Source organism: Andrographis paniculata, unplaced genomic scaffold (genome assembly GCF_009805555.1).
Source record: "Andrographis paniculata isolate CXL003 unplaced genomic scaffold, ASM980555v1 Contig49END, whole genome shotgun sequence".
Classification (NCBI taxonomy): domain Eukaryota; kingdom Viridiplantae; phylum Streptophyta; class Magnoliopsida; order Lamiales; family Acanthaceae; genus Andrographis; species Andrographis paniculata.
This window is the reverse complement of record NW_026137583.1, coordinates 4286891-4309619: the sequence shown is the minus strand read 5'-3', so window position 1 is coordinate 4309619 and position 22729 is coordinate 4286891. Positions and strand designations below refer to the sequence as shown.

The 22729-nt window shown below is 38.4% G+C and overlaps 4 protein-coding genes across 7 annotated transcripts; 2 read left to right on the top strand and 2 right to left on the bottom strand.

Annotated features, from left to right (window-relative positions):
* The first annotated feature begins 905 nt into the window (after positions 1-905).
* LOC127253089 (E3 ubiquitin-protein ligase SIS3-like) lies at positions 906-4317 on the top strand. Its single transcript, XM_051277520.1, has 10 exons — positions 906-1209; positions 1338-1376; positions 1527-1593; positions 1719-1792; positions 1934-2072; positions 2173-2265; positions 2361-2426; positions 3010-3132; positions 3264-3377; positions 3737-4317. The coding sequence occupies exons 1-10, from the start codon at positions 1181-1183 to the stop codon at positions 4118-4120; spliced, it is 1128 nt and encodes a 375-aa protein (XP_051133477.1). The 5' UTR covers positions 906-1180; the 3' UTR covers positions 4121-4317.
* Positions 4318-5713: 1396 nt separating this feature from the next.
* Positions 5714-8000, top strand: LOC127253091 (CASP-like protein 4A3). Its single transcript, XM_051277524.1, has 3 exons — positions 5714-6916; positions 7251-7386; positions 7527-8000. Exons 1-3 carry the CDS (start codon positions 6141-6143, stop codon positions 7719-7721), a joined length of 1107 nt encoding a protein of 368 aa, XP_051133481.1. The 5' UTR covers positions 5714-6140; the 3' UTR covers positions 7722-8000.
* A 1430-nt stretch (positions 8001-9430) lies between these two features.
* On the bottom strand, positions 9431-11756 carry LOC127253057 (late blight resistance protein R1-A-like). Of its 4 annotated transcripts, none has more exons than XM_051277473.1 (2): positions 11612-11756; positions 9431-11468 (listed from the first exon to the last, which is right to left on the bottom strand). In XM_051277473.1, the coding sequence occupies exon 2, from the start codon at positions 11437-11439 to the stop codon at positions 9946-9948; it is 1494 nt and encodes a 497-aa protein (XP_051133430.1). In that variant the 5' UTR covers positions 11440-11468; positions 11612-11756; the 3' UTR covers positions 9431-9945. The 4 variants fall into 4 exon arrangements, with proteins under 4 accessions (XP_051133430.1, XP_051133431.1, XP_051133429.1 ...); XM_051277474.1 differs by having other exon boundaries at positions 11581-11744; XM_051277472.1 differs by having other exon boundaries at positions 11596-11743.
* Positions 11757-17104: 5348 nt separating this feature from the next.
* On the bottom strand, positions 17105-20149 carry LOC127253055 (putative late blight resistance protein homolog R1B-14). Its single transcript, XM_051277471.1, has 2 exons — positions 17687-20149; positions 17105-17586 (listed from the first exon to the last, which is right to left on the bottom strand). The coding sequence occupies exons 1-2, from the start codon at positions 19920-19922 to the stop codon at positions 17579-17581; spliced, it is 2244 nt and encodes a 747-aa protein (XP_051133428.1). The 5' UTR covers positions 19923-20149; the 3' UTR covers positions 17105-17578.
* Positions 20150-22729: the final 2580 nt, after the last annotated feature.

The window sequence follows — 22729 nt, the reverse complement described above, 5'->3', positions numbered from 1 at the left end:
TAAAAGATGTTGGCTCCAAATTTGCTCAAAAAACAAATCAAACAACAAACAAATAACAACAGCGATGATCAACTAGCTTGAACGCAAGAACAAACAAATTTGCACAGACAAATTCAATCAGAAATAGTTCATGCAACGATCAAACAACGCACGTACATTCTGCAAACTTAAAAATAAAACACACGAAATTGATAATCCAATTCGATCGCACGATACCTACATCTGGAGAATTTCAATTTAGACATGATTTCACTTATTCAAAAACAATCTAAACTTACAAGTAAGTTGTATCAATCATCTCTCAAGAGATGCTAATCTAATCACACCTAGGTTCTCTCTTTATTTATTGAACACATCCTCTCACATGTACCTAGCTGTTTTTCACTCTTAATAATCACCCAAAAAATCCATCAAGAAGATGATTTAACAAACTAAGATTTCCTACCCAAGAATTTTGTTTTTTGACATGTACCTACATTTTTTTTTGTTACAACTAATTTCATTCTACATGTGGAGGAATCAATCATGCCAAATATAAGCTTTGAGAAATAATAAAGAGTAATTCACATTTGAACCTTTCTTTGACTTTGATCCCGCATTCACAAACTCAATCAGCTTGATAATGTGGGACTACCGGCAAACATCAATCAAAATACCAGAATCATATATGTAAACTAGGCAGAAAAAAAGTATTAATTCAATGCAAATGTGTTGTAATGAGTTAAGTGGGTGCTGATTTTCCCTATAGTTGTTCGGTACCCTAGGCCTTCAAACCAAACGAGGATAGTAGATATATTTCTCAACCAATTTTGATCGATACCATTGAAGTAGATTTAATTTTATTAATTCCAACAGTTGAGAATTCAAACCAGATGTTCTACCAAAAGTAGGCAAGCGCATCTGCCCCTCCCCTCCCCCTCCCCCTCCCCCCAGCTTCATTATCACGCCCCCAACTCTTTCCTTTTTCTTATTAACTCACTCCATCCCTTCAATCGAAACGCACCACCATCCTTACCTCTGTTCCTCTTTACTTCGATCTGGGCGAATCTCTGTTTTCAACACTGTTCTTTCTGTGTGCACTTCCCTATTTTATTAATGCTTTCCTACTTGGGGTGCCCCCAATTTGTGGATTTTTATGGATGAGAATCGAAGCAGCTTGCTTTTACAGCTGAAGATTTGAATGGCGATCAAAGGGGTTGATTTCAAGTGGTCAGTGTCTTAATTTTTTCTTGATTTGAAGTTCGTTTGGGGGTTAAGAAAATAAATGAACCCTAATTTTGTTCGATCACATAGTTTTGATTGTTTGGGAATGATTTTGGAGATTCGGGTTCTTACAGGTACGATGGGTTCTTCTTGTCTATGCTTGCGACAAGTATGTATCCTTTCAATGGCAGATTCTTAACAAGTGAAGATTCAACCTTTTATTGCATATTTTCATTTCCCTGTTATTTCGATCTTCAGTGGGTATCTAATTTTTTTGTTGCTGGGATGAACTTTCGATTGTTTCTTTAACTACTTTTGGTTAGAATTATTGTGGCAGTCAATTGGAAAAAATATCATTTATGTGCTCATCCCTTACACATATGGATTGTGGTAAGAAACCTTTGCCCCTTTGGAAAAAAAGAATGGCAAAAGTAAAATTTAGTACTTTATGTAATCTGGATGTGATCTTGAGATGCTTAATTAGCTCCATTGTTTGTTTTTTTTAATTACAATAGGTCGACTACTCTACGGTGTTTATTTTCCGGCTGTTGATGTTTGTGGATAATGGATTAGCTTCCGGAATGGGATTGTAAGAAACTCCCTTTCTTTTGTATGCATATTTATGTTTTTTCCACTTGCAAAGTTAGTTTCTGCTGATTGTGCAAGTTTTCGATTCGCTTTACTTTATTCAATGGTGTTATTGTGTTCTCGTAATTTTGTATTGCCTCAGGGATCTTGGTTCGGAGCAAAGATATGCTCGTTTTTGTGGGAGGACTGTTGTGCTATCGATCATTGTTTTTTTACTTTATCCGTTTCTTTGGGCTTGGACTATAATCGGTAGCCTGTGGTTCACAGCTGCAAGAGATTGTGTTAGTTTCTTTCCTTTTTCTTTTCTTCTTTGACCGCAAGAAACTACATCATCAGATACTGATGAAAGGAATGGATGTCATGTCTCGACTCATTTTTCAGCTGCCTGAGGACGGCCAGAAGTGGGGTTTTCTTATTTGGCTGCTTTTTAGCTATTGTGGGCTTACATGTATCGCCGGTATCTGTATTGGAAGGGTTAGCTATCTCTTCGATTTGTATGTTTGTTTGACAGACATTATGCTTTGTAATGAGGCTTCCGGATCTTAACACTTTTTACATCTTTGTTTCAGTGGTTAGCGAGAAGACAGGCGCATCAATACCGCGCCCAACAAGGAATCCCTCTATCGGAATTCGGAGTAAGCTCTAGGCAGTGTATTTGTCAAAAGATTTCGATTTTTATCCAATATTTTCTTTTGATGATCTATATGAATCTACTCTGGAGCCATAGAAAAATTAGGTGACCTTTTACTCGGGATTTTCCAAAATCTTGTTGTAGTCTTCGTCCCTTTGATTCGGTTTATCTTAAAATGAATTGTTCACAACGGTCATTATAAATAACCAATGTCTGCATTTCTTTGTTGTGGTTTTCTTTTGATTCACAAACTTCATATTCTTCCGGTCTCTTAGAAGTGTGATCAAACTTTTTGGGCAAAAAAGTTAAGAAAAATAGTGTCTTGTACTTTTTTTGAAGGGGTAAAATTGTATTTAGACGATTAGTAATATAATTTTTGGATTAAAGTAGTCAGGTGTAAGAAATGCTATGCGGGTTCAGTGGCAACGATGGAAATAAAAATGGAAATAGTATGTAGTTAAAGAAGGATTGAACTTTTTTACTTAAATATGCACACTTTTGGTTGATAAATTAAAATGGTAAAACGAGCACATTTTTTTGTAGACAATGAGAATATACTTATGGAAGTCGAAATATTACTTGTTTAGGTCTTGGTTGACATGATTAGAGTGCCAGATTGGACCTTTGAAGCGGCTCGGCAAGAATTGAGAGGGATGGCCACTGATGCAGCTGCTGCATACCAACCGGGACTTTACTTGACGACGGCTCAGGTAACAAGCAACTGTCTGCGCGATCTTGCAACTCCGAGCTTTAGTTTGAGCCCTCGTTTTATTCAATTTCCGGACTTTATTTTGCAATGAAATCAATGTAAAATGTTGTTCTATTGCGTGATTTAATTCAGAGGGAGGCCGTGGAGGCGCTTATTCAGGAACTTCCGAAATTCACGATGAAGGCTGTTCCTACCGACTGCAGCGAGTGTCCCATATGTTTGGAAGAGTTTTACATCGGAAACGAGGTAAAGCTGCGCATGTTTTTTTTTTTAGTTTAAAAAAATAGTTGAGAAATTGTTGATATGCCTTGAATCTAGTTTGTCATTTAGCTGAGTTTTTTACGGGGTTTCGCTGCCCGGTCAGTGAGTTGGGGGGTCAAAAGGGGGCCCATGGTTGCGGACTGGCCCCCGGCCCGACGGTATGCAGAATTGGGCTGTGGAGTTGGTTTGAGCTGAGTCGTCTGATATGTTCTTTTAGTTTATTTGAATAGACTTAGAAATATGAACCACGTAAGTCTGTATCTTTTTTACGTTTCTGTTTGTTATTCGATCATTAATCATAATCCGTCACAACAAAAATAATTTTCAATCGATACATTGTGCAGGTCCGTGGTCTGCCTTGCGCCCACAATTTTCACGTGGAGTGCATCGACGAGTGGCTTCGACTAAATGTGAAATGCCCTCGATGCCGGAGCTCTGTCTTCCCGAATCTCGACCTGAGCGCCTTATCGAATATCCCCGTCGATTCCGAGAGGCTCGTCATGTCGACGGGATACGTGAGACACCAGTCTCCCAGTCAGAGCTATTTATTGAGATTACAGGGACTGCTCCGACCGGTCCACACGTGGAGCGGCGGGTCTGGCGGCGAAACCACCGGCGCTGATACATCTTCGGGTCAAGTTTTGACGGCTGTGAATCGAAGCCCCGACGACGATGCCGAGCCTGTTCAAGTTGTGGTCGAAGAGCCTGCACCGTCTCAACATCCGTGACAACCTTACCTTTGATCCAAGAAAATAGTTTTGATCTTGTATGGTAAAACGTTGCTAAGTTTTCGGGTTCCTGTTTTGTAAGAAATACGACCAGTCTAATGTTGTTCACAAGAACGTATTGTTCATCTGTACGAGAACTAACGATGCTGTTCTGTTGGATACGAACGTACAAATCCGACGTTATTCTTTTTGAAATATACTCTGCAAGTTTGATTGGCAACAAAGATTAAAATTTGATTGAATGAATGATAAAAAGTAGAAGATATAATGATAACTTGATTATTATTTTATTAAAATAAAAATAATAAAATTATAAATAAATAAAATGATTTATTATAAATAGATTATGTCTACCAAAATAATAATAACATAATTTTGATAGGAAAAAGGTATAAAGTGCGAATCGGTTAAACTTCCGATCGAACTTAATATTTTGCAAAATAAGTCCGACAAATAAGCAAATAGACATTTTGATTCAACTAAACCGCATGAAAAATATATTTACTTTATCAGCAGATTGATGAAATATTATTATTAAAATGTTAAATTCAAATTCTATTTGATGCTTCAAATATTATATTTGAACTATTATTACATTTTGTTGAAAATATTTTTAAAAATATTACTAATGATAATAAATAATTTTAATAATTCAAAAAAATATTTATATAAACAGATCATGAATTTTAATTAAAATACCCAAGAAAGAACTGATGAGGAATCCAGAGAAAACATGTAATAAAGTAATCACACATACATAAGACACAAAATCTGATTCTTCCACTTTCACTATTCGTTCTTCTTCAGCCGATCCACTGTCCAAAAGGGCCCCCACCATTGGACGAATTCTTTTTTACTAATTCATGGCTGTGCTAAAATCTAATTATACCTTGAGTTGTCTGAAAGTGACTCCGGAGCATAATTCAATTATCTCTTCTCTCTCCAAGTAGGAAGGAATTTAATGCTTTGTTTCTCCGACACCTGGATCGGATCTGATTCCTGTATGTATCACTGAAACTCGTAGTATAAAATTAAAATTAAACTGCATTAAATTTACAAGTGATTTTATGAAATTGCCATCAAATTTTTTATATTTCTAAAACTGCTTTAAATTTCATCGTAATTTTATAAACTCTGCGTCTAACTCCATTGACAGTCTTTATTTTACGGTATTTGACTAAATGCCTCTAAACGGCAATCCTTATTTAACTGTATTTAACTAAATGCATTCAAATTGGGAATAAATTTTAGAATATCAATTTTTAAATCCTTACAATTACAAATATACTCAATTTTTTTTATATTTAGGCTAAAATATAGTAAATATACTAAAAAAATAATTATTTTTCTCGGATTTAGGTTATTTTTATTATTTTTTTCCGGCTAAATATAAAAAATAAATATATTTATAATTTTAAAAATTTAGAAATTAAAATTTTAAAATTTAATCACGATCAAATATATGTCGAGGGGTAAACTCTGTTGACGCAATTTTAAAAATTTCATAAAATTACGAGTGAATTTTATCCGATTCAACCTAAAGTTAATAATACTAGCTCGAAGTTAATACGGCGTCGTTTTGGGTGTCAGTCATCACTCACACGTAAGGAATTCATACTGTCGGACTGTCGCCGGAGCATTTGCAGAGAATCCAGGGGAAGCATACTGTCGTCTCTGTCGTCGTGTCCATTCTTTTATTCGTCCCCCCGCCGAAAATCACAGCCGTACAATTCTCCCCCCGTTGGACACGTGGCGATGATCCGGAGGATGTCCACGGTAGCTTGTAATGGTCTTGACCTTGTGGAATAAAGAACTTGCGGGGACAGCCTTCAATGCCTTGGTGTGGCGTTTCCTTCTCCTATTTTAATCGCTTTCTTCTCCTATCTTTACGCTCTGATTGGATTTTGCTACCGGGTTGGTTCATATTTGGTAATTGATTGGGTTTTAGGTGCGAATTGGGGATTTGTAGAGTTAGGGATTTGAATTTGGGGTTGATTTTTAGGGTTTTTGGAAATTGGGGATGGAGAACGCGGACCCTAGTGATCATAGCAAGAAGAGTCTGGGGAGGAGCAGCAACAGCCACATATCGTTGTCGGACACCGAATCGACGACCAGTCAGGTCGATTCGTGGCACTCGCCGCTCCGATCGGAGTCGCCGCTTCGCTCCGACGATCCCTCTTTTCGTCCGGAGAAAGACGACTCTGGTGTTAACAGCGGGAAGTCTCTTGTTCTTGTCGATAAGTACAACTCTCCGGTTCCGGCGAGTTCTGAGGCAATTGGACGGAAAGGGATGCGGCCGTGGCCTCACTCGGAGAAGCACGCATCGGAGCATATAGATTTGCGGGAAGATCCTCCGTTGGAAGTCGGGAATGGCGGTCGGACGGATCAGTACTCTCCGGCGGAGAAGCGGGTGCCGGAGAATGTTGATACGCCGCCCAAGGCTCCGTCTCCGGTTGTTTTAGGGGTTAACAAGATGGTGAGGGAGGAACCACCTGCAGGGATGAAGAAGATCGGACCATTAGGCGACGACGGCGGCGGATTGGAGGAAGGACGTAGAGGTAGAGGTAGAGGTAGAGGTAGAAGAGGGTATGAGGATGAGGTGGGTGGAGATACTCAGTCGAGGGCGGCGGTGGCGTCGATTCTGAAGAGGTCGGAGATGAATATGGTTGTGAAGAAGGCAGCCATGGCGCTTAGATTGTTTGAAGTTGTTGCTTGTTTGATTTCATTCTCAGTTATGGCTGCTGACAAGACTCAGGGTTGGAGTGGCGACTCTTTCGATCGATACAAGGAGTATCGGTAACTGATTCTTCTTCGAATTATGAGCATCAATGATAATCGAATTGAATTTTCCTTGATAATGTCTGTTTTTTGATCTTCAATGTGTTTTTGTAGCAAATTGTTGATTGTTAGTTTAGATTCTGCATTATGGTACAAGAACGTCGAAATCGTAGTTATTCTATTCCAAGAATTTATCAATTAGATTATGGAGATATAAACTTTTGCGATTGTTGGGCTGCGTAGTTATGAGTTTTGAGGATTTGGGTTTTACCCTGTTCAATGTATCTTGCATCGACGACTTCCGAAGTATATTTTGTTGACAATCGTGCGCGTATTTTGTGATGTTCCACAGATATTGCCTGTCAATAAACGTAATTGGATTTGTGTACGCTGCTTTCCAAGCCTTTGATCTCGCAAAACACTTGCGCACAGGGCGGCATATCTTTGCCCATCCTCTGCGCTTCCATTTCGATTTTGCAATGGATCAGGCAAGTAGTATTTTTCACGACATCTGCTTTAGTTTTCATGACATTAATTTCGATTCGATACAACATTCTTTAAATTCTGGATTTGTGTTTCTTGTATTCCCACAAGTTATGCTAAAAACTGTGACTTGGTTCTGTCCCAGATACTGGCATATCTTCTGATGTCCGCATCGTCGTCGGCTGCAACGAGGGTGGACGACTGGGTCTCTAACTGGGGCGGAGACGAGTTCACATTGATGGCCAGCGCGTCAATCGCCATGTCATTCCTTGCATTCATAGCCTTCGCATCGAGCTCACTTATATCCGGCTACAACCTCTGCAACCACGACTCAACTTGAAAACGCCTACAACACCCGAATGTATATATATATGTATGTATTCGCCGTACCTACCTTTCCCCTTCACCATATTGTTTAGCAAATTGTTTCCTTTCGATCGAACTCTAGAAGAAGCTGTACATACATATATAGAGATATATAGAAGAAAATGTTGTTTTGTTTTTTTGCTCCTGTTGTAGATAGTGAGAGGTGAATAAATGAGTAAGGTGCTAAGATGTGTCGAACAATCATCGAGCCATATTTCTTATCAACTTTAATTTGAGTCATTTGTCGTCGATAGCCTATTTTTCTTCTATTTCTTTTTCTTCTTCGTACTTGTTTAAGATGATCGAGTAGAACTTAGACGTCACAATTTTGATAGATCTTTTAGAGAATGAACATTTCTATTAGATTTTCACAGAAAGCAACTTCCAAATGATGATCAAGCACACAAAAAACATTGGTATTCAAACTTGGTATTCCTTTCTACAGATTTTGCACCTCAATCATTTATACAGATCTGGATCATCATTGAAATAATGTCCTATTTCCGAATCGGCATCTTCTGCATCATTAGTATCTGGTATCAGAAACTTGTCGAAATAGCCATCAAGATCCATTCGACTTTCCGGAGGTACATGAAAGCTGAATCGGGCTGAAGTTGTGGCTTTAACCACCGTACAGAACACATAATCTTTGCAATCTTGTCGGACACAAACATCAAATATTCCGGCTAAGGAATATTCTCTCATGACATATCTTTTTCCGTCGAAAGTTTCCGCACGTTTGTTTGCATATCTGAATTTCCGAACACTCCCTATTATTACCCTTTCCGGCATTTTTCTGATAGTCTCAATTCCTTCGCAACTTTGCCAGTTCCCACCATTACCACATTTGCGGAAATAAATTTGTTGATCATCTTTGTAGTGGTGGAAGATCTCCCAAGGCTCTCGGGCACCGAAAACATCAATTGTAGGAATGATGGGATTGATCTTGTTCGGCAACTGCACTCGACGTCTACTCACCTTATTCAAAAGACACAGAATGATTCCCACATTCGATATCATTTGTGTATTTTCTTGCATAATTAGATCGAAGTAGCTCTGAACATTGACACGGCTCCTAGTCAGAGGATCGGTAATCTTGTATGAGCCATTGTTTTTATAGAATACACAAAGCACATGATTTTTGTAATCTTCTTTGACACAGAAGGGGAGGAACATGTCTGCAATTCTGTAGTCTCTCATCAAGAATATATTCTTAAAACTAATTTGAGAACATCCAATCTCTGCCCTTTCGAAGCACATGCATCTTCTTGATCCGATTTCTTGATCTCTATCGTCGTGGATGATGATAATCCTATGAAACTCTTTCCAGTTCCTGTAGTCGCTTTGGGGGCAAGAATGGAGTTTTGCTAGTACGTATATTTCTTGATCTTCTGGAACTCCGACGAAGAGCTCCCGGGGATCATTGCTGCCGTAAATGTCGACGGTACGAATTTTGAGTTTGATCGCTTTGGGCAACTCCACTCTGTTTACACTCATCTCATTCAGAAGAAACAGAGAAATGATTTCTTTGATTTCAAGAATGGAGAGATGGTTTACGATTCAGTTCAAAGGGAAGACATCAGAAATATATATGCACAGACACAAGATGATATTTGTCGTATGGATTCAGTAGTGTTTTTATTTTTGATAAAAGATAATGACTTAGAATAAAGAGAATTAATATGACTTGCACATTATGAAAACATCATATCAAACATTTCAAACCTCGGAGAATAAAAAGAAACACGCCATAGAAAGTAGCAGCAATCAACATTGTACATATACATAAAAAAAGAAAAAAAAATAAAATTGACTACTTTCATAGAATTCTTCAGGTGTTCCAGATCATGCAAGTTTTGGAAGATGAATCTCATTGAATGCCCACATGTCTTAGGTATTTCATATTCGAAACTTCGATCAGAGATGAAACCAGACAAGTGTTGCGGCAAATTAAAGTCTGTAAACTCCAGAGTTGGATAACATGGAAGGAAATCTGCACACTGAGGTCCAACAACATCATCAAGTACCGAAGATTGACATGTATAAACATATCTTCTAAAGAACTTATTACAACAGCATCCGCTACGCGCAGCAATGTATGCTCAAACTGTGGGTGGGACGCCATAATGGATGTAAGACATCATCAAATTCTAATTGAGACGAAGATGCCTTTCATGAGAAACAAAGGGATGCTCTCGTTAGGGAAGTCTTGCGGAATGTAGTGATTCCTCAAAGAGCTTCTCTCTTCTAGAGCATACCTTAAGCATGTCTCGTGTAGAATCACGGAGATAGCATTTTGTCATTTTTCTGGTTAATCCCGACTCATAGACCATCATAATGAGATTCCTCTCAACAAGATCCTCTAAATATTCGCGACCAACCTCTTTCAAACTTTTGTTATTGTCATATGATTCTACAAAATCCTGAGCAACCCAATGACCTATGAGTCGAAAGACATAAATTCCATCTCTTTCAGGAAAATGGAGCATTAAAAGTAAGCATCGTCTTAAATGTTCTGGCAAGGATTTGTAGCACAACAATAAGATTTTGCGATAACCTTCTTCCGCCTCCAAATTCGAAAATGAGGCCATGTCTCTTGCCACATCCTCCCAACACTCTTTATTCGAACGCGATTTTTTTAGAAGTTTCCCAATGAGAAGGATCGAGAGAGGAAGCCCTTTACAATTACATGCAATCACCTTTCCTACATTCTCAAGTTCATTAGGACAACCCTCTGTTCCAAATATAGTTTCACAAAGCAATTCCCAACTTTTAACTCTGTCGAGGAAGCTCATCTGAATGCCTGCAAAGCCGAAATAAGTTTCCACATTGGACAGCCTACTTGTTACAATGATTCGACTCATAGTTCCCGAATCTGGAAAGAAAATCCTTATGCCATTCCAAATTTCCCAACTCCATATGTCATCTAATACAATTAGATATCTCCAAATGAATAAATATTTGTAAAGGATTTCTCCCAAATGGCTCGCACTTAGTAAACTGCTGCTATGGTACTGCGTGTCTTTACAAATAAAAATCTGCAGAAGAACATCTCGGACAGTGCATTCTTGGAACATTGTGATCCAAATTCTGATCTCAAAGTGATTCGAAACACACTTACTTCCATAAATAGATTGAGCCAATGTGGTCTTACCGATTCCAGTCATCCCAATGATTGGAATGACCTCAAGTGAAGATTGTCCTGTCGTAAGCCTTTCAAAAATATGATTTTGTTGGATCTCAAGTCCCACAATTGGTCTCTTCGAAGCATCTGGCAGAGAGTATTCGTGTAGTTTCTGATATGGAGACAGCCGCCGACGTTGAACTGATCTGCTCGGGACTTGAATCTCCAGATCCTTTTCAATAAAAAACTTCATATCTACCTGGACTCTAAGAAACGACTCAAAGTATGACTCGCGATCGCTGCTGCCCGGAAAAACATTTTCCTCGGCTACCAAATTGTCAATGATATCTTCTGCTTTGTGAGCAATATCTGCAATGTTTCTCTCCAACTCCAAGTGATGTTGACTATCTTCTCCATGATCAGAATAGGATTTCAGAAAATGATGCAGCAAAAAACCCATTTCCCCTATATGGTCGATTGGGCTCCTGTAAAACTTTGCGTGGTTAGTAACAATCTGGATCCGCCTCACGGCGTGGATGAGAGAAAGAACAGCTGCATAAGCAGCCATCGTAATAGTTTCGGATGGATTTAATTAGCCTGAAAGTAGAGAGATTAAACGAATGAATTGAATGAATATACACAAGCAGGTTGTGATGCGTGTAAAAGAAAATAAGAATAAAGAATTGGAATTGGAATCAAATGATTGAACAACGGAGCAATTTACTCTTTTCAGCACTAACAAGACAGTCTTGGAAGTCAACTTTTGGGGGGTTAGGAACGAAAGGTTCCCAACAAAACAGGCATTGATCTGGTCTTTGTGCCTGTGCTTCTCTGTAGTTTCCAGTTGCAAGCTGGGGTTGAACAATTATTTAAATAAAATATAGAATGACCATTGTAATGGTAACGACAACTGTGAGCTTTGACATGCCATTGTTAAAGTTGTACTATGTTTCTGATATTTATTTCTTTATTCTTTCAGCTAAATGTAAAATAAAATACTCTGTATTTATAATATTTGTAATGCTAAGTAGATAATACAATTATTTAAAAGAAAAAAATGGAAATAAAGGGATGGATGAAGTATTAACTTTTGGAATAATTTTATAGTTACGTTATATTTTATTGTTTAATTATATTTAAATTAATAAAATTAATTTTTTTTACATTATTATTGTTTTATTGATGATACAATAATTTTTAAAAAAATTAATTTCAAAATATAAAATATTCAGCATAAAAAATAAAAAAATAAAAAAATTTTATTTTTATTTTCATATATTACTAAATAAAAATAATTAAAATAACAATGCATTATAAATATTATATAAATTAATCAAACTAATTAATCATCTAATACAATATTTCTTAAACTTAATGTTAGAAAAGAAAAAGACCAATTTCATAGGAACGTGGGAGTACTTTACTTCAAAAAATTATTAAATTACTATTTAAATATAACTAAATATCTTTGCAAAATGAAATAATTTAGTAAATTTAAGTATAGTTGGTAATGTTTCTGTTTGGGAATCTTGTATGGATGAACTAGTTATTATTATTAATTATTAAATTTTAATTAATAAAAATAAGAATATCCTGGTATTCTTTTCATGAAATATAAATTGAATTTAAATTTCATCCAGTTTCTTGCATGGTCTATTATCTAATTATGTGTGTTGTTTAAGTTTTCGACTTCCCCGTGGCAATTTACAATTTATTTTATTATTATTATTATTATTTTCTTTTTGTAGTGGACATATATTTCTCTTCCTCAAATATTCTTTAATTTTGTTTTCAAGAAATTCAACAAGTGGCATCGGATCTACTGCATGACTAATCATGCCAGTGATAGTTAGATATTTTTCAGGGAATATTATGACCACTAGTACGTAAGAATGAAAACTATGCTTAGCTCTCATCAACTCTGGGAATATGTCCAGAAAAGTAACAGCAATCAACATTATAAAAACTAAAAAATAAAAACTTTGATGTGATGAAACCTTGGAAGCACTTTGCCAGTGAAGTTGACTACTTTGATAGAAGTCTTGAGGTGTTCCAGTTCCAGATCAGGCAAGTTTTGGGAAGATGAATCTCATTGAATACCCACATGTCTGAGGTATTTCATATTCCAAACTTCGATGAGAGATGAAACCAGACAAGTGTTGCAGCAAATTAAAGTTTGCAAACTCCAGAGGTTGGATAATCCCAACCTATGGACCATAACGATTTTCCTCTCAACAATAAGAAGTACGCAATCACAGTAAGAAGGTGATCCTTATTTCTAGAGGTGGGCAAAAAAATCGAAACGAACCGTCGAACAGTTGAACTGAACTGAACCGAACCGAATTTTCGGTTAACCGAGCAAATTCGATTTGAATACAAATACTGCATATTTGATATTTGTTAGATTCGGTTCTGTTTTTGATATTTCCGAATATATTTATATTATTTTATTTTAAAATTTATATTAATAACTATATTTGGTTTGGTTCTATTTCGAATATTTGAAATATTTGCAAATATTTTTATTAAATTAGAATTTTAATTATTTTTTAATATATATATTTTTTAATTTCGATTCGATTCGAATCATTTGCAATTTTGCAAATATTTTCAGTTAACCGAAATTTTTGGTTCAAATACGGTTGGTGATATCGGATATTTGTTCTGTTTGATTCATATATCAAATACCTTCATATTTGCAAATATCCGAACCGTGTCTGCCCCTACTTATTTCCTCCAGAGGTTGGCAACTCCAAATTCCAAGCATTGGCTCGTTATCCTTTTATTCTTGTTTTAGAAGTCCCTATCTTAAAATAAAAAAATAAATAAAATGAGACGAAATAAATATTTATTTAGATTATTGCTGGACATATGTTCAAAACACTTGAATGTGAAGAAAGTTTGAAGACAAAAGTGGAACCGAAACCCCCAGGCAACGGAACCGTCCAGCAGCAAGGGAGCTCCCAGGCTGCAGAACCGCCCAACAGCAAAGGAGCGTCAGGCCGTGGAACCGCCTAGCAGCAAGGGAGCCCCAACCAGTGGAGTCGTCCAACAGCAAGGGAGCTTCAAACCACAGAGCCGCCTAGTAGCCAAGGAGCCTAAGTCTATGGAGCCGTCCAACAGAAAAGGAGCTTCAGGCCGCGGAGCCGCCTAGTAGCCAGGAAGCTCCAGTCTATCGAGCTGCCAACAACAAGGAAGCTTCAGGCTGCGGAGCCACCTAGTAGCCAGGGAGCCCCAATCTATTGAGTCGCTTAACAACAAGGGAGCTTCAGGTCGCGGAGCCGCCCAGCAATAAAAAAATAATAATATATTTGTAATAGAATTTCGTCCTTAAAGTTTATGTAACTAACATAATTTAATCTTTATTTTTGTCTCTAATATTATTAGTAGAAGAAGAAGTGAATTTAGAGATAAAAAAACTTCATTACAAAAATGCTATTTTCTTATAGTATTTTTTATTTTGTAATATTTGGTAGAATTGAATATTGATGTGCTCTTGAATCTTGATCATTTTTTTAGATTTTCTATTTCTCTTATATCGTAGAGTGTACATTTCTTTGAGTTGACGTAAAATGCTGCCCTTTATGCAAGATGGCCTCTGAAACTCTCACAATTTTCATCAAACGATACAACCAAACAGGGCCTTATATATATATATATACTAGAACACGCTCTTGCGCGGTATACCGCGCGACTATTCTATATTGTAATGTAGTGAAACATTATTTATTTGAAATATAAACTGTAAAACAAAAATACAATTGAATTATTTGCGCTCAGGTCGGTTGGTCCTCGGTCGGTTGGTCTGGTCGGTTGGTCAGGTGGGTTGGTTAGCTGTCGGATAGGCAGGTCAGAAGGTCCTCGGTCGGTTGGTCCTCGGTCGGTTGGTTAGCGGTGGGATAGACAGGTCGGAAGGTCCTCGGTCGGTTAGTCTGGTCGGATGGTTAGCGGTCGGACAGACAGGTCTGATGGTCAGCAGGTCGGACAGACAGGTCTGATGGTCTGCGGTCGGATAAAGTAGGTCGGCTGGTCTGCGGTCGGATAGGCAAGTTATCTGGTCCGCAGGCAGATAGATTGAGATAAGAAGGGTGACCCTGCATCTTTATGAGTAGCAAGGATATTTCAACTTTGATAATTGTTACGCACAAAAAATAATAATAATAATAATAATAAAAAAAATAAGGATAGCAGGATCTTAAAGGAAGTTAGATACAAAGTCGGGTGGAAATGGAGAAAAATTTGCGCTCAGGTCGGTTGGTCAGGTTGGTTGGTCGGATGGTCAGGTGGGTTGGTTAGCGGTCGGATAGGCAGGTCGGAAGGTCCTCGGTCAGTTGGTCTGGTCGGTTGGTTAGCGGTGGGATAGGCAGGTCGGAAGGTCCTCGGTCGGTTGGTCCTCGGTCGGATGGTTAGCGGTCGGACAGACAGGTCTGATGATTTGCGGTCGGATAAAGTAGGTCGGCTGGTCTGCGGTCGGATAGGCAAGTCAGCTGTTCCGTTGAAGGATAGATTGAGATAAGAAGGGTGACCCTGCATCTCTTTATGAGTTTTGAAATGTCAAAAATAGCAAGGATATTTTAACTCTGATAATTGTTACGCACAAAAAATAATAATAATAATAATAAAAATAAGGAAAGCAGGATCTTAAAGGAAGTTAGACATGAAATCGAATGAAAAAGGAGAAAAATTTGTGCTTAAGTCGGTTGGTCTGGTCGGTTGGTCGGATGGTCAGGTCGGTTGGTTAGCGGTCGGATAGGCAGGTCGGAAGGTCCTCGGTCAGATGATCAGGTCGGTTGTTTAGCGGTGGGATAGGCAGGTCGGAAGGTCCTTGGTCAGTTGGTCATCGGTCGGATGGTTAGCGGTCGGACAGATAGGTCTCATGGTCTGCGGTCGGATAAAGTAGGTCGGCTGGTCTGCGATCGGATAGGCAAGTCAGCTGGTCCGTAGGCAGATAGACTGAGATAAGAAGGGTGACCCTGCATCTCTTTTATGAGTTTTGAAATGTCAAAAATAGCAAGGATATTTCAACTTTGATAATTGTCCGCACAAAAAATAATAATAATAAAAATAAAAATAAGGATAGCAGGATCTTAAAGGAAGTTAGACACGAAGTCGGGTGGAAAGGGAGAAAAATTTGCGCTCAGGTCGGAAGGTCCTCGGTCGGATGATCAGGTCGGTTGGTTAGCGGTCGGATAGGCAGGTCGGAAGGTCCTCGGTCGGTTGGTATGGTCGGCTGGTCCTCGGTAGGATGGTTAGCGGTCGGACAGACAGGTCCGATGGTGGTCTGCAGTCGGATAGGCTAGTCAGCTGGTCCGCAGGCGGATAGACAGGTCGCTTGGTGGGTGCGGCCAAGGAGTCTTTTGGTCTACCGATTGGTCTCTGGATTGGTCGGTTGGGCTATTTGAGTTCTGGAACTAGTGGAGGCGTTTGGCGAGGCGGTTGATGTAACCGACCAGACGACGTTCCAAAACGTTTCGTCTTGGGCGGTTGACGGCGGTTGCTGACGACGGTTCCAAAACGTCTTTTCAAGCCAGTACAAGGGTAGGTTAAGGGCTAAATTATCATTTTTGAAATGAGGGGCAAGATAGACTTTTCAAGTGGCAAATCCGTACAAACTCGTATTTATAAGATATAATATAATGAAATACATTCAAGAATACTAGGATCATTTCATTGTCGTTAGGGCCGGCAAAAATTAATCTGACTTGATAATTCGATATGAACTTGACCCGAAATAATTGGGTTTGGGTTGAGATTTTTGACCCAATTAATAATTTGGTCAAACTCGTTTAACCCATTTAATTAAACGAGTCAAGTTTATGTCCAAATTTTTAATCAGAAATTAACCTGGCTAACATGTTTAATTAATATTATTTTAAATTTAAATATATTTTTTAAATTTTATCAATTTAATTCAAATATTCATGGCCAATTGTATAAAAATAAAAATCCAATTAAATAAAATATAAGTTAAAATTCTACAAAATTAGGATAAACAAAGGATTATTGTGTTATATAGTTTGTTAATTTGACTCTTGAATATGAGTTTTAATGATATGAATAAATAGTTTTTGTTTTAATATGTATATATATTATGCATTTAAAAATTATGTTAGTAAAAATTGTAATTTTAAATTAAAATTTAAAAATTTTATACTAAAAAAAAGTTAGATTTAGGTTGACCCGAAGGTCAGATTAAAGTTGCAAATATAACCTATTTAATTAAACGAGTCATGTTCAAATCAAAAGTTTTTTAACACTTTTATAGCTAACTCGAACCTAAATCCAACCAAACCTAGTTCGTTTGCCAACCCTACCTATCATGTGGGATATCAAGGGTTAGAAAATTATTCAAGCACATATATGCAAGAATATCTTCATATGAAAATCAATCAGATATCCTAATCTTGTTTTCTATAAACACATGTGTAGCGATTGGCTGTGTGACCATAAGGTCATTGGTTTAAATCCCCGACGCCTCGTCTCAGGTCACCTGCCACACATGTTCGCCTAGTATGACTGGCCTGTCGGGCCTAGTTTGCAGGGTATTAAGTTCGATCGTAGGTTTACCCAGTGCGCACTTTCGGGTAGCTGCTGCGGGTTCCACGTCATATAAAAAAAAAAAAAAAAAAAAAACTGACACATATTTATAATACATATATATATATATGTATGTATATTACACAGTTGCTTGATTTGCCCATTCCATCTTATTTTCCTGAAAAAAGAACTGATTCCATCAGTTCATTCATTTCAAAACAAACCATACAAACAAAATAATAAGATTTACCAAAAATGAGATGTTATGGAGACATTACCAGTTTCAACTACAAAATTACTGCTTCCCAACTCCTCTGTTTCTGCCATTTCCCAGAAACGCCTTTCTTCGATCTTGTTCATGAACGTGACTCGAGCCTGAAGGCCCTCGTTCCCAAAACTCTCCTGCTCAGCTAATATTCTCATTACCGAAATGGCTGTGTCGGCTCGGCTGCTACAGAACTTAATAACCTTTAGAGTAGCTATATCTCCGATTTCCAAAGGAATTTTCTCCAACTTTGGCACGCCGCCAAGATCAAGAACTTCCAAAACTGGGAAATGGGACTTGTCCGCATTCCAGATTATCAGATCAATGAATGCCACAATCCTCAGAGACTTCAGAGAATCGAATCCTCCTTCGATAGGATCCCATGAATCTCCTGCAATGGCGCCCTTAAGTTTGAGATCTTCGAGTTTAGGCAACCTGCCGAACTTTTCCAAGTCATTCCAGCAGAGCTCGACGTTGTCTAATGTCAGCTTCTTAAGTGAGGATGGATATGTTAGAAGCTGCTGGAAGTCGAGCCTCAAACTTCGCTTGACGTAAAAAGAAACTTTGAGCGATTCGAGCATTGGAAAGTGACAGAGGTTTTCAGCATAGAAGTATGCTGCGGTCCTACTTTCCCCGGCGAATTCCTCGTACTTGATTTGTAGCTTCTTGATTTGCCTCATCCTTCGAAGAACTTCGCCGCTGCACTTGAAGTTCACGACTTTCATAAAAGTCTGCAGGTGTTCCAGAGCAGGCAAATCTGTGATTTGAGGGGGGTCGGGAAGATGAATCTCGTTGAATACGACGTGCCTGAGGTGTTTCATTATCCAAATTGCAGTCGGCGCAGAAGCTAGAAATGTATTGTGGCAGATGATTGTCTGCACATTCAAGAGTTGAGATATTGTCGAAGGAATACTGCGTAGAGAGCTCGACTTGCAACCAATGTACCTCAAGTGAACATGCTTAAATACATCTTCGAAAGAACCTATTTCGACTGCATCCAAAACGCGCAACGATCTGTCCACCAAACGAGGAAGACCTTCGCCGCCACAAATCAAAGTACGAGAACGCAACGGCTGTTGGATAGCTTTCAAGACTTGAGATTGACGCTTTCCGTGAAGAACAACACGACGCTGGTTATGTAAGCCTTGTGGAATCGCCGGACTATTCACGACGCAAATAAACTCCTCTTTCTTAGCCATCCTGATACATAAATCTCGTAAAACATCGTGCATATAGCATGTCTTAATCTTTCTCTTCAGCCCCCACCTCCGAACTAGAATGAGATTTCGATCGACAAGGTCCTTTAAATAGCCCTCTAGAACACCTTCCCAACTCCCTTCATCGTCATCTGGTTCGAAAAATCCCTCGGCTACCCAAAGCTTGATGAGCTGCGAAACATTGATTTCGTGGTCCTCGGGAAAAATTGCCATGTAAAGAAAGCACGGTTTTAAATGTACGAACAAGCGATTATAGCTCAATGACAATACGTTTTGGCAATGCACGTCGCCTTCCGAATGCATAAATGAGTTTATGTCTTTCGCCACGCTCTCCCAATACGCTTTTTCTCGACAAGATTTTTTTAGAAGTCCCCCAACAACAACAATCGAGAGAGGAAGCCCTTTACATTTTTGTGCAATTCCCTTCCCGACATCGATAAGTTCATTAGGACAAGTCTCTTGCCCGAAAGTAGTTTTACGAAACAACTCCCAACTCTCATCTTTATCAAGAAACTTCATCTCGAGGCTACAAGAGCTGAAATATTTTGCCACATTCGCGAGCCTAGTAGTTACAATTATTCGACCGGTAGTCTCATGTGCATTCGGAAAGTAAAGCTGCAGATTATCCCAATCTTTTAAATTCCACATATCATCTAACACAATCAAGTATCGTCTCCCGAATAAACTTTTATGTAACGCTACTCCCAATTGATCATCACTTAATATGATTTCACTGTTATCCTGTTCTTGCTGACAAATAGGAAATTGCAGAAGTAGCTCTCGAAAAGTTCGATCTTGCGATATTGTAATCCAAATTCGTTGATCAAAGTGTTCCTTAATATAAGTAAGTTCGTAAAGAGATCGAGCCAATGTGGTCTTACCGATTCCGCCCATCCCGACGATTGGGATGACCTGACGGGAAGCTGACCCTCCGGTGGCCCTGTGAATGATTTCATCGAGTTCTTCCTTCAATCCGACCACGTCGATTCTCAGGGCAGCTGATGGAACATTCGATGAACTTGCAATAGACATGAATGTTTGGGCAGGTGCAGATCTTGATTAGAGTTGACCGTTTTGTGAGGAATTCAGTTCTGAAGATACACCAGCAGATTGTGATCTATATATGCTGTAAAAGGAATTGCTATGATCTGATAAATTAATTCAGATGAATTAAAGCATCGATGTATGCATATGTTGTAGAAGTGTATGGATTTCAGTGATTAGACGATGAAGACGAAAGTCTTGTGTACAGCGAATTCATCAAGAAACTTCCTTGAAGTTCATACAAGAATTTAATAGTTTTTTGTCGTTTTATTTTTAATAATTGAAACTAATAAAATTGTTATTAAAAAATATATATATATTTTTAAATATTTTTTGAGAAACATTTATATATATATATATATAAATATATATAGTATATTAGTGATTATAATGATATAAAAGACAAGCTAGGGATTGCAATGGGTACGAGTAGATCGGACCTTACCGATTTATTTAGGGTCGGGTCCAATTATTTGGATATTGAGTCGGGTTTAGGTCGGGTCTTTAATGAATTTTTTAGGGTCGGGTTTGGTCTAGGTTTAATTGTAGATCCTACTATGTATTCAAACCTCCAATGCTATCAGTTTTACATATAGTTCGTTGAGTGTAACTTATCTTGTCGGATTTAGTTAACATGGTATTAGTTTCGGCCAAGATTTACTCCAAAGACACTCAAAAAGTAGCGTTGCGAGTTCTCACGTCATCGATATATATATAACAAAACCAAAAATAAGATTGAAGGCTCAAATTGATATCAATAGCAAATAGATTTGGATCATGATTGACACAGTGTCTTGTTTCAGAATCAATATCATAGACTAATCAATTGTCCACCACTTCTCAAATATTTAGAGAGTGCATGTATATATATAGGCATATATATGTGTGTCCCAAATGACAATATATAAAAAATATGTTAAAGCACGTTGTTATAAAGAACACAAAGGTTTTACGTGGTTCGGTGACGGTGTGTCAACCTACGTCCACGGGCAAGAACCGGAGAGATTTTATTATACTGATTCAAAGATTTACAATATGTCATCCGACTAAAAACCATAGTTGTCTATTTATAAGTACCCCAAAACACCCTAAACCCTAAGCCTATTTGTTATTAATTAGGATAAGCCCAAAAGAAACTCTGCCAATTGAAACAACCATTTCGCTTTGGTTTAGGGTCGGATAGACCACTAAATCCAAGTCACGTTTCAACAATCTCCACCTTGACTTGGAGTTTCTCCAACCGCCAAAGGTTCGTTAGTATCTCTCAGTCGTCTCCTTCCTGCCAGATGCCCCGAGAGGGCTTTACCTCCTACGAATATTCACCAAGTTCAAGCAGCGCTCAAACTTCTCCGTCGGTAGCGCCTTTGTCAACATATCAGCTAGATTGTGTTCTGTAACTATTTTCTGAATAGAAAACTTGTCTTCCTCCAAAACATCACGGATAAAATTCAACCTTACATCAATATGTTTGGTTCTCTCATGATACACTGGATTTTTAGTCAAACTCAAAGCACTTTGACTATCACAAAATAACACCGGTTTCTCCACCTTCAGACCCAAACTCTGCACCAGACCATGTAACCAGATACCCTCCTTAATACCTTCAGTCATTGATAGTGCAACCGTAGGTTATAAAGTAGACTTCCAATTGACTGCACATTCAAAAAGAGTGAAATAAAACAAGTTAGTGATCTTCGTTTCACCAAGTCACCCCCGTAATCAGAGTCTGCATAGCCAACAAGACCATCACCATGGCCTTTATCATCATATACCAGACAAATATCAGACGCTCCTTTCAAATATCGCAAGATCCACTTTACAGCTCCCCAGTGAGCTTTACCCGGATTAGCCATAAACCTGCTCACCACACTAACCGCATAAGCGAGATCCGGTCTCGTACATACCATCGCATACATAAGACTTCCAACTGCACTTGAATATGGAACCGTCTTTATGTAACTAACCTCTTCATCTGTAGCCGGTATAGTGCTTCGATAAAGTTTAAAGTGTGCCGCCAAAGGGGTTCTTACCGGTTTGGACTGATCAACAGAGAATGCCTACAAAACTTTCTCAATATACTTTTCTTGAGAAACCCATAACCGTCTTGCTTCTCTATCACGCCAGATCTCCATACCAAGTATTTTCTTTGCCGCACCCAAATTCTTCATCTCAAACTCACCCTTTAGTAGAGCCTTCAAGTCATTAATTACAGTCATGTTCTTAGCTGCAATTAACATATCATCCACATACAACAACAGATACACAAAGGAATCAGTAGAAACTTTCTTCGAGTAAACACAGTTATCAAACTGATTACGAGTATAACCATTAGACACCATGAATGGGTCCAATCTCTTGTACCATTGCCTCGGAGACTGCTTCAAGCCATACAAAGATTTCTTTAACAAGCATACCTGGTCCCCTTTAGAACTGTAGAACCCCTCCGGTTGAGACATGTAAATCTGTTCTTCTAGATTACCATGAAGGAATGCTGTTTTTACATCAAGCTGCTCCAGCTCCAGATCAAAAGCACCCACCATTGCCAAAAGAACCCGAATGGTTTTGTGTTTCACCACAGGAGAAAAGACTTCATGGTAATCGATTCCTTCCTTCTGTGAAAACTCTTTTGCCACCAATCTCGCCTTGAACCTAGCAGGTTCAACACCAGGAATTCCCTCATTTCTTAAAGACCCACTTGCATCCCACTGGCTTCACCCCTTTTGGTAGTGCAACAAGATCCCAAGTCTTGTTCTTTTCAAGAGACTGCATCTCTTCATTCATTGCCATAATCCAGT

Coding starts and splice junctions, on each gene's coding strand:
- LOC127253089 (XM_051277520.1), top strand. CDS start 1,181: ATGGCGATCAAAGGGGTTGATTTCAAGTG. Junction 2,266..2,360: donor CCGGTATCTGTATTGGAAGG/GTTAGCTATCTC, acceptor TCTTTGTTTCAG/TGGTTAGCGAGAAGACAGGC. Junction 2,427..3,009: donor TCCCTCTATCGGAATTCGGA/GTAAGCTCTAGG, acceptor TTACTTGTTTAG/GTCTTGGTTGACATGATTAG.
- LOC127253091 (XM_051277524.1), top strand. CDS start 6,141: ATGGAGAACGCGGACCCTAGTGATCATAGCAAGAAGAGTCTGGGGAGG. Junction 6,917..7,250: donor GATCGATACAAGGAGTATCG/GTAACTGATTCT, acceptor GATGTTCCACAG/ATATTGCCTGTCAATAAACG. Junction 7,387..7,526: donor TCGATTTTGCAATGGATCAG/GCAAGTAGTATT, acceptor GTTCTGTCCCAG/ATACTGGCATATCTTCTGAT.
- LOC127253057 (XM_051277473.1), bottom strand. CDS start 11,439: ATGGCTGCTTATGCAGCTGTTCTTTCTCTCATCCACGCCGTGAGGCGG.
- LOC127253055 (XM_051277471.1), bottom strand. CDS start 19,922: ATGTCTATTGCAAGTTCATCGAATGTTCCATCAGCTGCCCTGAGAATC.